Source organism: Ochotona princeps, chromosome 1, assembly GCF_030435755.1.
Source record: "Ochotona princeps isolate mOchPri1 chromosome 1, mOchPri1.hap1, whole genome shotgun sequence".
NCBI lineage: Eukaryota > Metazoa > Chordata > Mammalia > Lagomorpha > Ochotonidae > Ochotona > Ochotona princeps.
Window position 1 is genome coordinate 21,001,446 of NC_080832.1, and position 18,304 is coordinate 21,019,749.

Genomic DNA, 18,304 nt, shown 5'->3' on the forward strand with positions numbered 1-18,304 from the left:
GGCATGCTGTCTCACAGAATATGTAGGCTTACTTATTATCTTCAGGTCTTCCCATATTTCTACCTTGTTTGAAGGCCTAAAGAAAAAGGATTAGAAAAGAATAACTTAGTAGACTAGAAAACTTGATTTATATTTGGTTTCTTACATAAGAAAAAATAGGATAGCTATAGAAAGCAATAACCACTAAGTATAATAAAAAACAAATATAATCCAACTAACCAGTAATTATTTTTTCTGTTATATATTCTATCTTTTGAGTACATGTATGCATGTACTAAAAATGCATATAGATAAAGAAAAATGTATTTCTTAACATCGTTTACCATTTTACAAATAAAGAAGTGGATCCTTTTACCCTTCAGAGGTAAACTATGAAGTTTTTTTCTTGTTAAACATATCATAAATACATGAATTTAAAATATCTGATGCATTTCAGTGCATCAGTTATAATCCCTACTGATGTTCAAGCTGAACGGCTCTTATCAGTAGAAGGCTACTCAGATTGGCTGCTGAATCTTTTGGACATTATTCCAAAGTTTGGATGGTTTCCTTGATTACTGATACCACTGTTGTTCTAGGATTACCATTTTCAATTCTTGCCATAGATCTAAAATTCTCTCTTTTTTTAAGATTCTGTATTCTTATATTGTGAAATGTCATTAAGGATATTGAGTAGGTTACTGTTTCTAATCCTTTTCAGTGGAATAATCTGTAAAAATGTATGTGTTTATTTATGCCCATGTTTACATATATTCAAACATCTTACATTAATACTTACAGTTCAAAAATTGGACAAAAATGTTTTTATTTTATTGGAAAGTCAGATTTAAATAAAGATCTTCCATCTGTTGGTTCACTCTCCAAGTAGCCATAACAGCCCGAGCTGAGCTGAGCTGAAGCCAGAAACCAGAAGCTTCTTCTGGGTTTCCCCCAAGGGTGCAAGATCCCAAGCTTTTGGGGGGTATCCTACTGCTTTCCCAGGCACAAGCAGAGAGCTGGATGGGAAGTGGAGCATAAAGTGGCACCCTTAGGGGATCCCAGCAGTTATAAGATGAGGATTTAGCCATTAGGCTAGCACGCTAGTCCTGGACCACAAAGTTTTAACTGAATGTTGTCTTTTAGCTGTACTTAATTGTCCCTTTATTACAATTAATGAAACACATAATTATTAACTTTCTTAATCCCTAATTCCAGGTACAACAGTCTCAACACAACAATTTGAACATTAAAAAGTTTAATATTTTCCTAAGGCTTAATTATCATTTTATTTGAAAGCAGGCTGAGAGAAGAAGGTGACAGGGAATGGAGGTAGGAAGGGATAAAGAGGAATGAGAAAGAGAAACAAAGAAGGAGAATATTTGACTCTGATTTCCGCCCCAACAGCTGCCACTGGCCCAGACTGGGAAAGTGGAATTCAATGTGGTTTCTCCACGTGAGTAGCAGGAATCTCACCAAGTACTTGAGTCAACATTTGCTATATCCAGAGAGCACATTAACAGAAAGCTCATACTCAGGCACTCCAATTTGGGGTGTGGGCACCCCAACTGGTGTCTCATGGGCCAAATGTCTGCCCCTGGACTCCTTCATATTACTTAAATAAGATTAAGTATCATGTGAATTTATTTGAATTCCATGTTTACGAATACCACTAAAGGGCCTGGTGTGGTTGCCTCAGAGCTAAAGTCTTTGCCTTGCATGCACTGGGATCCCACATGGTGCCAGTTCGTATCCAGCTCCCTGTATGTGGCCTGGGAAAGCAGTAGAGGACATCCCAAAGCCTTGAAACCCTGCAACCACCTGAGAGACCCGGAAGAAATTCCTGGCTCTTGGCTTTGGATCATCTCAGTTCCGGCCATGGTGGCCATTTGGGTAGTGAATCAGTGGATGTAAGACCTTTCTTTCTGTCTCTTCTTTTCTTTTTAAAATACGATTTTCCAATAAAAACAAATAAATATTTAAAAAAAGAACACCACTAAAATATATTTAGGAATTGAGGATTAATGACTTAAATCCTTTGAAAATATTTTCTCTTCCTTATAATGGAAGACATTTAAAACTCTGCCTTTAAAGCATTATCATTCTCCAGTAAGAATGCTAAGTACTGCCCACATGATGATCATTTTCTTGCTATTATAAAATCAACAAAATAAGGTCATACAAATAAGTACTTTGATTAGTTATATAAACTCAGTTTAAAGAGAAAATCTACTGGCTTATTAGGCTTTTATGAGACCAGAGCCAACTAAAAAACTAAATTCATAAGACTAGAGCATTCATTTAATTATACTCTATAATGACCCAGGCCCCTCTTTAATGCAAATATTTCAAATGAGGGGACAGAGTCCCCTCAAACTTCAAATTATAGCTTCAAATAAAAACAAGAATATTAGTATATTTAAAATGGAAACAGTGAGTAAGGAGAACTATGTGGATCATCTTAAACTCTCTTGAATTTAGGAAACTTTCTTCATGTTTTGAATAAGAGAATTACAGTTTTTCTTTAAAGTTGTTCAGAATTTTGACCAAAATCGATCCTTTTGTCTGTACATCCCCATATTTTCTTCCCCAAAATTTTTTTTAAACATTTCATTAATATATAATATGCCTTGATATACAAAATCTGTTTAGTTTCTTTCCTTCTTTGGTTGACAATGTCTAAAGGAGAAAAGACCTTATCTTTTCCTTGAATCCTCCAAAACATGGAAAACAGGGCCGTCCGGAAAACACAACTCCATCAATAATGACAACATATATTATGTTGCTTCTATAAAAGTACTGTTCACTCACTTCTTTTGCTTGTCTCTCCAAAAAGACTAACATTTAAGGCAACTAAATGTCTTTCCAGCTCCTTATGCACAATCAGGTGGTAATTAAGTATACGTTTTACAGCAACTGCTTCATATGTTTATTCTTCACAGATGAACTATCTATAAACCAAAGCTACATCTTTAGTGGGAGTGAAAAATCAATCTATCTCAAAATGAGGAATTTTGTAAATGGAAAATCCTTTACATTAGTGTCTCATTTCAATTAAATAAGGAAACCCTCCAGTATACAAATATCTGTTGTTATTTTCGGAGGTAATCTCTGGACACAGAAAATGTTTCAAAGGAATTTTTCCACCTTGGTATTTAAGCTGAATACTAGATTCCTACCTGCAAAAAAGAAATAATAATATCTCCCCTTCAAGTATATTCAGAAATGGAGTACATCTGTGTGGAAAGTACTCAGCTCTGACCAGACAGAGAGAGGCATTCTGGGAATAGCGCTTCTGTGTCCCTACTTGGAGGATGATTAACGGTAAATAAATGCTTTAGTAAACTCATGATGATCAAACTTCCTTCAGTGAAATCATACCAACTCTCATCATATTTAGCAAAAGAAGCCATTTTCATCTCAGCTTTTTTTGGAAACTAACAGTGTCATACCAGTCTATGATAGCCCTGCAGATAGCGCACGTGCCATGTTGGAGTGCCTGGATTTGAAGCTTGGCTCCATTTCCAGTTTAGGCTTTCTGTGTATGTCCACTTTGGGAGGCAGCTTATGATGCCTCAAGCACTTGAGTTCTGCCACCCATGTGGAACACTCAAACTGCTTCCTGGTTTGCCCTGGCCCTGTCCTGGCAGTTAAAAACATTTGCAGAGTGAACCAATACATGGAAGATCTTTCTCTGTCATTGTCTTTTAAACAAAATGAAAGTGAAAAGCAAATATAAAATTGAAAAATTGGACATTTACATGGTTTATTACTTTAGAGGTGTAATATTTAACCTAAGTCTTACCAGCATCTGGTTTAGTAAAACATTCTACAGGCACTCAAAACAATTTCTGAATACCAAAGTAATATAAGCTGTACTTACGAAAAATGAAAAATATAAGTACTACTTTTCTACATGCTTTGTGCAAAAAGGAAAATCATAAATAGCACATTCAAAAACAGTTATTTCTTCTAACTAAACCTACATATTATAAGCTTTAATAATAAAGAAAAATAAGGAAACAAAAATTTTTGGAAAAATATTTGTTGTATAAATGCTAAGTAGATGTAAAACAAAGCTGGTGTCCTGGTGCTTACCTGTTTTTGAGCAGAGCGGTGAGGCTCTCAGAATTGAGCTGCTGCATCAGAGCCTCTCTCAGAGTGGGCAGCATGGACAGCACTGTGAGACAAACAGACCCAGTAGTGACTCACCAGAGACAGGGCGACCACACTGAGACATGCACATTGCTCTAGGCTGCACAATGAAGCTAATGACAGCAAGGGTTGGCAGAGAGGTTATCAAACTTTATTAATAATGTAAAACTCCTTGTTAGTAAATTATTTACCTGCTTATATTCACTGAATAAACCTCAGAAGTCTATGATCACAGCAAGATCAACAAGCACACAGGAGAAAGAATGGAAAGAACCACTTCTGCAAATTACTAATGGTGGTTGTGGGTTACAAATCATGCGTAATTGTGCTTTTTCTTCTTTTGTGTTTTTCCAAAAATTTCACAATATATATTTACTTCTGATATAACAAAATGATCAAAACCATTCTAGTACTCAGCAATATTTTATTTCTAGCTTTAAAAAAAGCTTGTTAAATACTACAAGGCAAAAGTATACGCTATAACACAGATAAAAATGCTTTACGCAAGGCGTGGCATTATAGCCTAGCAGTTAACGTCCTTGCCTTGCATACACCGGGAATCCCAGCAGCCCAGCTTGCCATCCAGTTCCCTGCCTGTGGCCTGGAAAAGCAGTAGAGGACGGCCCAAAGCCTTGGGATCTTTCACCCACGTGGGAGACCTGGAGAAAGCTCCTAGCTCCTGGCTTCGGACTGGCACAGCTCTGGCCTTTGCAGCAGCTTGGGGAATGAATCACTGAATGGAAGATCTTCCTCTCTGTCTCTCCTCCTCTCTGTATATCTGAATTTCCAATAAAAAAATTAAAATAGATCTTAAAAAAAAGTATTAGGCTGGGTTTAATGCAGTAGCCTAATGGCTAAGGCGTTCTTCGCCTCGCATGTGCCAAACTCCCATATGGCACCAGTTCATACCCTGGCTGTTCCACTTCCCATCCAGCTCCCTGCTTGTGGCCTGGGAAAGCAGTTGAGAATGGTCCAAAGCTTGGGGACCCTGCACCCATGAGGGAGACCTGGAAGAGGCTCCTGGCTTCAGATTGGTTCAATGCTCCGGCCATTGAGGCCACTTGGGGAGTGAACCAGTGGATGGAAGATTTTTCTGTCTCTCTTTCTCTCTCTGTAAATCTGACTTTCCAATAAAAATAAATCAATCTTTAAAAAAAAAAAGCCTTAGGCTCGGAACTGAAGGCTTGTTTCTTACTCCTAGAAAGAATGCGAAGATTAAATGAGATGCTGTGCATGATTAATGTGACTGATTTCATGTTACTACACATGGTACAAGAAATTCTGGAGAAAAATGAGTTTCCTTAAGCTAAATGACTAATGACAAGGCAATTAAAACCATGAAGGGATCACAAATGCCCATTCTGAAAGGGAAAACTTTAGTGTGTGGTTTTTATTTTTTGACTAGGCAAGACATACTCATTTAAAAAATGCACATTAATTTTTCTACATAAAACTCAGGTTTTTATTTGAAATCTATTCCAGAGCCACACTTTGCAGGCTGAGCACACCCCCGAAGCTATATATTCAATGTCTTCATCTGTCAATCGAAGATAACTTAGGATGCACCTTACAGGTTTGCTGCAAGTTATAGATTAACTGAGACACAGAAAATAACTAGTTTCTTCACTCCTGGAAACACTGAGTAACCTTTGGCTTTTATTATTAATATTCTTGTTTGGCTTTTGGAGACACACTCCGTATCATAAGCATATTCTTAACATATGAATGGCAGAAATAGTCCTGTATTCTGACTCTTCTGAGTATCTTGTGACCATTTGGTCTAAACCACAGACTTTATTACTTTAGTCTAAAACACATTAGTATTTTTTATATGTTTTATATGTTTGCTCATAACAAACTTAACCTCAACTACACTACATAGTCCTTATTCATATATCCGTCTTCCAACCAAACTTAGCTAATTCTCTATCTATACAGCTGAGCCTTAAAGCAGAACAATTCATTTGTCCCTGTACAGCACCTGGTTAACTCTGACTAGTTTGTGTCCTGAAACATTTGCGGTGCCAGTGGATGCATTAAGCATCATCTCTTACGTAGCCTTAAAATCTGTCCATTCAAAATCTTACATACTAAAACAAGGACAAAGCTGCAGAGCATCGCATGGAAGCTCTTTCAAGCTGGATCCAATTTCATAGGTAAGAAAACCAGACCTAGACCAGATCTGCTTCACTTCATCGTGCCTTCACTCACCGTGTTATACTGCAGTTGTCATATAGCTGTCTTTATGATTTCCCTTTGCTTTATAGAATTAAGGTATTTTAAAGCATTATTGCTTCATATATTAAAAATAATGCTCTAACTGCAGTCTTAGATGTCTTTTATCCTTTTTGATCTAAGCATCTTTACATGTGCTTGGGCAAGAAAAACTGATAAAGTCCTTACAGTGCTAGAAAAAAGTCTTATTTTAAAGTTGAACAAGAGCCTTTATAAGTTCTTTCCAAATTAATCTTTCTGAAAATAAATGTTACAGAAAATATTAAGCCTCAGAAATTAAAGAAGAAATGTAGATTTGACATTCCCCCAAGAAACTGATTCTTGCAGGGTTTCAGTCAGAATCTAACACCTAGCTTTTCTTCAGCCACAGACTGGCAGACTTTGTCATGGCACTCTCACAGCAGCAGGTATCTGGCTCAAGAGACTGAGTTATAACTGTTACACTCTGGCTCGTGCACACTCCTGCTCCAGCCACACGGGTCTGTAGCTGCCCACTGTCATCTTAGTAGACTGTGGCTCTCCCCTGATCTCCAGGCCTTCCCCACAGCAAGCATTCCTACCACTACACTCTCTGGCTCTACAGTCTGATTGTTGTTTCTTGAATGTTCCAAGCTGATCCCCACCTAGCCATTCTGCAGGGCTCCCTGTATCTGACTATTCGGTTTCCTACACCTCTCTTCACATCCTGTTCAAAGGATTCCTGTCCCTCCCTAGCTTTACGCTACTTATGGCAGCCTCATGTCTAGACTTATCTATTTGTTATTTCTTATCTGAGAAATAGAACATAAATGCTACAGATCAAGTGTGTATGTGTGTATATATATATTTTACTACCTGTATTCTTACTTAGTGGTGGGCACTGAAAGTGTGTACTGAATGAATAAATCAAATGAACAAACAAATATATTGAATTTCAAGAGTTATAATAAAATGATGCATTTCAGTTAGTGGAAATATTTGCCATATTTATGATTCTTTGTCCTTTTCTCTAAATTTGGTTCTGGAGATAGGAAAGTTAATACCGTTCATTAAGCAGCTTCATACAATTCTTTTGTCTTACCTGTCATATTGCAAGTCCTCTGGTTGCTTTCAAAATGATACTGCCGTCGTGCCTGGGCAATGTACTCTGCAGCCTCCCTCTCTTGTATTTCTCTGATTTTCCTCTGTCCATATTTCCCAAGAATATACACTCCTGTAACAATTTAAATCAATTAGCTAGTATATTAGGGTACTAACAATTCCAAACCACATTTAAAATCCAATTTATCAATTTAAAGAGTAACATTGCTGAAAGATAAAAGATGATCTTTTTAAAAACTAAACAACAAATTGTTAAAATTTACCAGGATTATCAATATTAAAAAAAATGATTTACTTATTTTAAAGTCAGAGCTACAGAGAATCTTCATCTGCTGTCTCGCTCCCCAGACGGCCGTAACAGTGGGCCTGGCCAGACAAAACTAAGGGCATTTTAAACATGGGTCTTTAACATGGGCAGTGGGGGCCCAAGCTCATGGGCCATTTTCCAGTGATCTCCCCAGGCACTGGCTGGGAGCTACATGGAAAGGGACGCAGCAGGGACACAAACTGTTACTCACTTGGAATGCCAGTTCACAGCTTTATCCAAGCCATAGAGTTAGCCCCAACAGCAACATTTAAAAAAAAAAGGATTTGTTTAATTTTTATTGGAGAGGCAGATTTACAGAGAAGAGACACAGAGAGAGATCTGTCTGCTGGTTCACTCCCCCAAACACTGCAATGGCCAGAGCCGAGTGCTTTCCAGAGCCAAGAGCCCGGAACCAGGAGCCTTTGCTGTTCTCCCCAAAAACAATAACAACAGAGGCAATGATGGATACAAACGAAGAGAAAAAGAACCACACAGATCTAGAAATGGGATTAAATCTACCCAGTGCCTTTAGTAGTTAGTTGGAGCTATTCTAACCATCCAGCAACAGGGAATTAGTTAAATAAGTTATGGCCTATGCACACAATGGAATCTCAAACAGCTATTAAAAACCACACTGTTGAATATTTAAGGACTAAAGGAAATGTGCACATTACACTGATAGATGATAAATAAGTTCCCAGAAATTGCTTTTTAATGGAACAAATAGAAAAATGTATGGGTTTAATTTCTAACATATAGTAAGCAATGATCATTGTTGAACGGTAGATTAACAAGTGAGTGTTTCCTTCTCTTTGCTTCTCTGTATTTTCCATAATTTTTTCAACAGACACACACTTTTGAAATACATGCCTTTTAATTTTATTTTTACAAAAAAAGAATAAAAGTACGTAGTCAGACATCTATTTGTCCATCTACATGTTAGAAAAGTCTTGAAAAACAAGAGAATGAAACTCAAGCCATCTAAAAACTAGTAGCTTAACTAGAAAAGGAAGTGGAGAGTACATTCTAACAATACACTAGAAAAACACAGGTGGTATTGTAGTTCAACACAATTCATCTTAGACAGTATGATACAAATAGATACATTTTGGTCCATGCCCAAGGGCTCCTCAGTGGTCCTACTAGGAAATGGGAACTGTCACACCACAAGGCTTACTTAGCACTGGATCAAAAACCATGCTCTGAAGCTTAAGGACTTCAGTGAAGCTTAAGGACTTCAACTAACTTTTATCTCTGAGTAATGTCAAATGCCTTAATTAGCACAATGCACGGGAACAATATATTTTCCTAAGTCAAATTAGTGGTGTTCAAGATATAAGACTAGCTGAAGCATTTAAATAATATTCATGTTAACTAGAACATAGAATCCAGCAAGTCCTTCACTCTTAGCAATGGCTTAGTATGGAATCCTCAGCTGCCAGTGTGGAGGATTCTTAGCCAAATGAGCTTACCAGACGGCCAGCTGGATCTTACTGCTAGAAACTGCTGCATGGGCTTTGGGTAAACATATATATATATATATATATATTTTTTTTTTTAATTTTTCAAGGTGCTCATTATATATGTATTTATTTTTCATTTTTATGAAAGGCAGATCCGCAGAGAGGAGAGACAGAGAGCAAGATCCCCTGTCCATTGGTTCACCCCTGAAGCACCTGCAACCGCCAGAGGTGAGCAGATCCAAAGCCAGCAGCCAGGAGCTTCTTTCAGGTTTCCCTTGTGGATGCAGGGTCCCAAAGCTTTGGGCTGTGCTCTACTGCTTTCCCAGGCCACAAGCAGGGAGCTGGATGAGAAGCAGAGCAGCCAGGGTACGAAACGGCACTCACATGGGATCTTGGCGCATACAAGGCGAAGATTTAGTCACTAGGCTATCACGCAGGACTGGGTAAATCTTTTAGCACAGAGTTCTGTGGTAGCCCCATAAAGGGACAGCAGGCTGGGCTGCAAAAAGCGCACAAACCTTGCTGGATTCAGTGTCATCTCCACTGGCTAATAAATAGTCTTACCAGAACTTGGCTGCATTAGGACCTGGCAGCAAGCCAGTAGGGGCGTAACTAATCCCCACCCCCGCCCATCTGCTGTGGATTCTAATACCTACCAAAAAGAACCCGAGAACAGTGCTTGGCCTAAATAAGTGGATTTAGTTTATCACAAATGGGGAAAGGGCAGCTCTGTAGGAACTACAAAGAAAAACATTCCTTTATTATTTATTTATCTATTATCAATACAGATGTCATGGATAGTTGATGCAGAACAATCTTAAAAATGTTATTAATGCCTATGTGTTACAAATAATTAAAGGGTCAGTGTTATGGTATGGGGGAAGGCGCTGCCTGCGATGCTGGTATTCCTTATGGACACTGGTTCTGATCCTAACTGCTCTAGCTCTGATCGAGATCCCTGATAATGGCCTGAGAACAGCAGCAATGACAGTCCTCCAAACATTTAGGCTCTTATCACACAGGATGAAGGTCCTGGCACCCTGGTTCAACCTAGCTCTGACCCTTGTGGCAATTTTGGGAGTGAACCAAATGGATGGAAGTTCTCTGTGTCTTTCCCTGTAATCCTGGCTTTCAAATAAATTAAAAAATAAATTTTTTTAAAAAAGAAATAAAGTATGACTAGTATTGCTATGTTTGTATGGAAATAAATGTGTTATTACTATGCCTAAAGAGTAAGCAAAAAGTCTTAAGGGCTACATGGCTATCTTTCCTGTAATCCTACATGAACTGATGACAGGGACATAATATCAGGAGAAAGAAGAAACTAATATTTCAGAAAGGAACTGCTTCACAGGAAACATTGACACACTTGTTCTGAGTAAATTGCTGTATCATATCCTCTAAGAGTTAAGTGTAATGTGATTGTTTCTCAAGTTACACTATAAAATGAAACAGCAAAAACACATTAAATAGGCCAGGATTTTTCTGGAATAACAGTAAATCTGACTGGTACATATTTTTCTCTGGAGAGAGAATCTAGCATTCTCAAGAATTCTAATTTAGAAATTGTCTAGGAACTTCTACATTTGTTTGGTAAATGAAGTGTATCCTAAGTGAAGCTGAAGAAGAGAATGAACTGGTATGGATTGAATTGTGCTCACCCAGCTCTCTCTCCACAAATTCATATGTTGAGCACTAGTGCCTTATAATGCGCCCTAACTGGAGATGAGGTCTTTACAGAGGTAAATCAAATTAAAACAAGGTCATCAGGTGGTTTGTATTGTAATATGACTGGTGTCCTCATAAGACATCTGGACACAGACCCACGCAGAGGCAGGTGAATGCTTCAACAGGGAACGGCTAGCTATAAGCCAAGGAGAGGGGCCTGGTACAAATCCCTGCTGACACCCGATCTCAGATTTCCCACCTTCAGAACTCTGAGACAACACAGTGCTTTCACTTAAGCCATCTGGACTGTGGTATTCACTATTACAGCTCTAGCAAACCAGTATGTAAACTTAGGCCAAAATCCCTCAACCCACTGTTGGTGGTGGTGGTGTTTTCAGTTCACACTGCAGTTCTACACAAGGTCTAGGGCACACAGGCCTACACATCCGAAATTCATGAACTCTGACTTTGTCACATTTATCTCCTTAACAAAATAAAAATGGGGATAGAAAATTAATTACCTAAAACATGCAGCTTAAGGCTATTTATCCACTAAAAGCCTCATTTCTGGTCAGGAAGATAGCAGCCATTGAAGGCTCTGGTACCAACTAATTAGGGGACGTCTGAGCAAGTTTTTTCTGCTCACTGGATTTAAATTTCTTCATCCATAAAGTGAAAGGTTGGAATTACATGAACCTTGAAGTTTCTTTGGTAACTATGACTTCATTTGTGAATTTCAGCTATTTAATAAGCACTTTATGAAATAAATTTTGAGGTTACCCTTCAGAACACTGCTGGTATGGCAAAATCTCATTCAGTTTTTTCCCTAACCTGGTTATCTTAAAGATTATCTCTTAATCTTTTCTTGGGAGAGAACTTCTAAAGTCCAACTATTTTACTGGGTTAAATAGTTCATTAAGAATTTTAAAATAATCTACTAACTTGGTTCCTAATACAACAGAGCTCCAAATTCTGTTGTTACAATATTATTTTACAAATAAGCTTCTAAATTTTGCTACTTTCTACAATCCTTTTATCACTGTCTTCTTTTCGATCCTGAATACTGAGGCTCTGAACTGGTTAAACAGCTTCCTAACTCCTCTTCTACTTTTGGATCACACTCTTCTAATTCATTTTTATATACAAAGTGATTTTCTAAAACATAAAATGTCAACACCATGCTTATGTTTAGAATTCTTCCACATACTGCCACCACTTTTTTATTTTTAAAGATTTACTTATTTATTTGAGAGGCAGAATTCCAAGGCCAGACCAGATGACTCAGTGGCTAAATCCTCACTTTGCACATGCCAAGTTCCCATGAAGGCACTAATTTGAACCCTGGCTATTCCACTTCCCATCCAGCTCCCTGCTTGTGGCCTAGGAGAGCAAGAAGATGGCCCAAAGCCTTGGGACCCTGTGCCCATGTGGAAACTTGGAAGAAACTCCTGGCTCCAGACTTTGGATAAGCTCAGCTCTGGCCGTTGAGGCTGCTTGGGGAGCGAACCAGCAGATCAAAGATCTTTTCTCTGTCTCTCCTCTCTGTAAATTTGATCTGTCTTACTAATAAGAAATAAATCTTGAAAAAAGAAAGAGAGAAGGAAGGAGGGAGAGAGAGAAAGGAAGGAAGAACGGAAGGAAGGGCGGACAATACAGATAGAGAGATCTGCCATTCGTTTGTTCACTCCACAAATGGCTACAACAATCATGGTGGGCCAGGACAAAGCCATTTGTGGAGTTTCTTCGGGGTCTCCTATGTGGTTGCAGAGACCCAAGCACTTGGGCCATTCTCTGCAGCTTTACCAGGTTGGATATGGAGCAACTGGGATACAGACTGGCAGCTCTACACAGAGGAAAAGACTGGGGGGATAGGGAAACCCCTGAGCCCAAGGAATGGTATCAGGAAAAATAAAAGCATTTTTTCAAACCTTTTCTATCAACTTTTTATACTGGAAAATTTTAAACCTAAGTGGAAGAATAGTACAATGGACACTTATAAGACCTTAATTTTAAATACATTATCGTATTTTTCCCCTTCCATCTATAAAGATCTATTTATTTATTGTATTTTGTATTATTATTATTTTTTCCATGATATGGCTTTGTAGGTATATGTATTCCCTCTTCTACCTCCCTTTCTTCCCTCCCATTCCCCCTACACTATTTCCCCTATATTATTACAATAGTATAGTCCTGAAGCAATAGTCACAAGTTCAATATTCTGCTATATAAGAATATCATGGCATTGTTTAGACAAAGGTAAAAAAAAATCCAATGTTACACTATCAAGGTATATATAACAGTTCTTTGGGAGGGGTGGGCAGGAGTGGAGATGCACACTGTGGTATGGAATACTATTCAGCCAGTAAAAAGAATGGAATTCTGCAATTTGCAACAAAATAGTTCCAACTGGAGAACATTATGCTCTGTTAAATAAACCAATCCCAAAGGACACATACTGCATGTGACCTCTGATAGAAGGCACCACTCATGCAAAACACAAAAGAAGTAGATACATAAACATGTAAACACAGGGTGAAGATAGACTGCAGCATGCATCTCTACTCCCCAATAAAACCACTGCTTCTCAACCTCTTCAGCAACAAATTTCTTAATTTCTTGCTGTGTACCATACTCTCCTGCTGGTTTTAAAACTTCATCAAAGTGTAAGTCCTTCCTCTATGAAACCTGCCACAAATCTGACTCTTTTTCTTTTAAGCTCCCGCATAGCACATGTTCTATTTTTGTAATATAAAATATTAGTAGAATATTTATTCCATTTTTCTTCCCAGATTGCATTCCGAGTCCCTCAGAGTCAGAAATTATGTCTTATTCCTTTGTATTCCCAGAACCTGGTATATTCACAGCAGGCACTTAGCCTCATTCAAATATTTGTTCGTTAATAACTATCTGACAAGGCCATAAACTCCGGGCTTACAAACACATCATAGGTTGGGACCGGCTTGTGGTGCAACAATGAAGTTACCACATGAAATGCCCTTGTTTTTATTGGACTGCCTCGTCCAAGTCTTACTCATTCTCCTTCCAAACCTGGTTTCTGTCACTGTGCACCCAGGGCAACAGCAGATGATGGCTCAAATACTCAGGTCCTTGCCACTCACGTGGGAGACCTGGACCTGAGTTCTGGGTTTCTACTCTTTAGCCTGGCCTAGTGCTGGCTGTCGTAAGCATTTGGGGGAATAAACCAGTGGATGGATGATCCCAGCGTCTTTACCTTTTAAATAAAAAGAAAATAAAAAAATAAAATCATAAGGCAGGCAGCATTCTATGCTTTCTAAAAATAGGCAAGCCCAAAATACTGAATTTGGTCACTGTGTTCTGTAAGATTTTGTCTAGTCTGATGTGGAAAGTTCTGAGGGTCTTTCAGATCCTTTCAGGGGATCTGTAAAGTCAAAAGTATTTTCATAATCATACTGCAGTGCTCTCTGACTTTCTGATGGTCATTGTCTGAGTGCACAATGGAAGATGCTAGAGCTTCCAAGGTGTGTGCAAGTGATTACAGGCTGAAGGAGATCAAACACTAGGGCAATCTGGAATATGAACCAGTGCCACTCCTTCTGAAAATGTTATCTATGCTAATACGCAATGAGTTCACATTTGATTGTTACACTTTGTAACTAATAAATGACAAAATGTGGAAGGCACTTTAGGTCTCCTACTTTTTAAGAGCATACAGGAAAAACCTCACTTCAAAAAGTTTGAGAACTGTCGTTTTTACCACAAACGGATCAAACCATATGAATTGGTCTAAAGCAATTAGTCACTCAAAATGCAGAGAGGGAGAAATTTATAAATATTAAGAAAACTTGTAATTGCAAATCAAACTTAGCCTATTTCTCACTATCCTATGGCCCAACTTCTTTGATCGTGCATGGTGACACCTTATTCAGCCTGCAAACCTGTCAAAATGTGTCACTGCTATGAAATCCCTCCTCAGGTGTAAGAGCTGCCTATGCTATCTGCTGGTTTGCCTTGTACAGTTTGTCCCCCACATCTCTAATGATTTTTCATTTGGATTATCTGCATATTTGTTTTTCCTTTTTATTAGAACATAAAGTGCATGAAGACCTAGTGTCCCCCCCCCCAAAAAAAAAACCAAAACACAACACTTTGGGGTTCAATGCACCCAAGTTTGACTGCAAGCATCCCAGTTAACGACTCAGAAACCCTTCCTCAAATTCTTAAGGCTCTACTTCCCATAGTTTGGGATGAAGGAAGCAACAATGTCAATACTTTGCTGTCATCCCCATTAGATGGAAAAAGCTTAGTTCTATGGCCAGCATACAGCTAGTACCCAACAAACGGCAGTCACTACTATTCCACATCTACAACCTTGTATGGCCAATCCTATTATATTTGGCATTTCAGGCAGTCTGATAAACATTTCTTAGACTAATGGAAATCTAACATGTTACCAGCCATCCCTTATAAATCAGAAAAATATATATGCCTCGTTCAAAAGCCAATACCAGGTATCTACTTTGTTCTCTGTAGGTTGACTTTTTTTTTTTTTTTTGCTAGATACATTAGGATTATTTTCTCTCTCCGTCCCTGAATTATTTCTCTTGCATTGTCTTAATCTCAAAGATACAAAGACTCCACAGAATATACAAAGCTACACCTTTTGGGTATACTCTGGCCCACCCGCTGATGTTTTCTAATGTGCCCTCAGGTTACTTTGTAAACCTTGAGCAGTATGCTATTCCTCCTGGGCCTGATAAAGATAATTTTTCTTCCTTTAGTAGTAGCAGCAATTTTGCATTCATTTATCCTTCACCATACTTTGTATCTTCAGTTTTTACAGATAAAGTGGACTATGTAGTCTTGGCATAATTTATATGCCAGAGGCTGAAGAGATCAGAAAATTATATCTATTAAAGATTTCCGCAGAAACAGAAGAACAGTAAACTTCCTTCAGGACTAGGGAGGGGAGTTCTCTCTGGTCCTCGCTTGGTTCCAACTTTGGGTCCCCACCTTCTCTGGCAATGACCATTAGGATCGCTCCGGAAACCCCTCAAAACAAACAAATAACCAAACAAACAAAAAATCTAGGATAGAAAGAGAACAAGGAAAGCCTAGAATCACAGGAAACGGTGAGCGTGGACTCACTTATATCTTACTAGGTGGGACACAAAGATTAGTTACTCCTCACTAGGGTACTGAAGATTTCTCTGCACAGCCCTCCTTAAAACTGTTCTGCACCTAAACTGTTGACATATGTCTTGTTACAGTCACAGACCAGTCTAGACTTCCTGAAAAAAAAAAAAAGCCAGGTTCAGCAAAATTATGCTTCAACGCTATAAAAAGCTAAATACTACCATGAAAATAGACACGAGACAGCTGAATAGCAATCTATAGCCATTTAAAGATGTATAGAACCCAGTTGTATATAAACCAAAATTGAAATGTCAATGAAGAAGTCACAGGATGTGGTTAAGAACTTGCATATATTTTTTTAAACATATTGGTCACTCAATACTATGTCCACTAATTCTATAACATTATAAATTGTTGCTGATGTTATGTTGGGGCTTTTAATTGATCGGGATGATACTCTGTCGGCTCTACCTTCAGACCAGAGGTCTCTCCAAGAAGCCGTTGAACTTATCTGGACAATAAGATACTGGACGCTATGCTTGGTATATGCTTGCAATGAAAGAATATCAACTGAACTTGAACTGAGGCAATGCAGCAAGATGGAGGAATCCACCATGGGGGGAGGGTTTGGGGAGGGGTGGGGGAGAATCCCAGTATCTATAAAACTGTGTCACATAATGCAATGCAATATAATTAATAAAAAAAATTTTAAAAATTTAAAAAAAATTCTCAGTGGGCCTGGTCGATGGCTTAACTGGCTAATCCTCCACCTGCACATGCTGGGATCCCATATAGGCACCAGTTCATGTCCCCACTGTCCCATCTGCCATCGAGCTCCCTGCTTATGGCTTAGAAAAGCAGTGTAGGATGGTCCAAAGCTTTGGGATCCTGCACCTGCATGCGAGACCCGGAAGAAGCTCCTGGCTCCTGGTTTCAGACTGGCTCACTTCCAGCCATTGTGGTCATTTGGGAAGTAAACCAATGGATGGAAGATCTCTGTTTCTCCCTCTGTAAATTTGCCTTTCCAATCAATATTCTTTAAAAAGGATATCTCAAACTAACTAAAATACACACAGGCTCATTGTCAATTTGCGCCAGACGTTAGAGACGGAAGGTACGCTAACCTGGCCTCATCAACAAGGACGTCAACTGTCACATCTAAACGACAGGAGTGAAGAACACTATCAATTTCCAACTGGGGTTCATAAAAAGAGAAAAGCAACCGAAACCTTTGGGAAACTTCTGTTCTTGATTCCTAACTGCTTCTATGTAAGCAAAGCAGACAATGAGTGATAAAATTACTGCTCAAAATTCTAGTTTCCAGAGTTCCCTCTCCAAGTTCCTAAATTCCTTTCTCAGGTAATTCACAAAAGGTTTCCTCCTCCTCTTCCTTGAGAAAGGATCTCAAGATTCCTTATCACGTATTTCTCAATCTCCAACCGGCCTGTACAACTCGGCTCTGTCAGCGCAGATGGGCAACGATCCCAACGTTGGCTCCTGGGAAGATGACACAACCTCCCTCACGCACGGGCTCCCAGCTTAATTTGTCTTCTAAAAAACGGCAGAATTGGAGCCAAAAGGTTGTTCCCTTTCCTTTGGGGGATGTCTCTGTCTTTCAATATCACTGTGCTGGCTTGGGAGGCAAGTTTCGCCCCCGTGCAGGTGTTGGAGAAGTCGGAAACGATCAAACTCCTGTGAAGCTTGAGAGTTCGCAATGGACGAGGGGTCCTCCCAGGGACCTGAACAGCACGTGTCTGGGGGAAGGAGAAGCGCGCCCTGAAACAGAAAGCTCCCGCTGTGGGTTCTCCCCGGGGCCGTGGGAACAAAGGATAGACAGCAAGGCGGGGCGGGGGCAAAGGCCCAGGGAGAGCCCCGGGAGGGCCCGGGAGGCCGGCGTCCCGGCCCTGGCCCCCGGCATCCCCGCACGTCCCAGCAGAGTCCTGGCTCTCCTCCCATCCCCTTCTCCCAGGACGCTGCCACCCACCTCCGAGCACCGTGCCCAAGAAGATGCATTTCTTTTTGTGACGTTTCAGAAAATTCCACGTCGATCTCAGCATCTTGGGGACCCCCGGGGGGCGCGCTGTGGCCCCGTCTCCAGGCCGGCAGAGCGGAGGCAGGGGCGCCTCGGGTCCCGCAGCTCCCGCACGGGCGGTCAGCGGCGCGGGAAGGGGGCGTGGACTGCAGCCGGGCCGCTGCGCGCTCCGCCGCCAACTGGGCCGCGGCGCCCACGTCCGCTCCCAAGGCGCTCCCGGGTGCCCCGCCGCTCCGCTTCCCTCCGGAAACGCAGCCCGCGCCCGCGACG

At 39.9% G+C, this 18,304-nt stretch overlaps 1 protein-coding gene across 1 annotated transcript in view; it reads right to left on the reverse strand.

Moving 5' to 3' along the window:
• PEX3 (peroxisomal biogenesis factor 3) overlaps positions 1-18,178 on the reverse strand; it is a 32,934-nt gene extending 14,756 nt beyond the window's left edge. The window contains exons 1-4 of the mRNA XM_058668899.1: positions 17,987-18,178; positions 7,427-7,558; positions 4,075-4,156; positions 33-76 (exon numbers count right to left, since the gene is read on the reverse strand). Coding sequence (XP_058524882.1) covers positions 33-76; positions 4,075-4,156; positions 7,427-7,558; positions 17,987-18,059 — 331 coding nt within the window. The 5' untranslated portion in view covers positions 18,060-18,178. The remainder of the gene's footprint in view (positions 1-32; positions 77-4,074; positions 4,157-7,426; positions 7,559-17,986) is intronic.
• Positions 18,179-18,304: the final 126 nt, after the last annotated feature.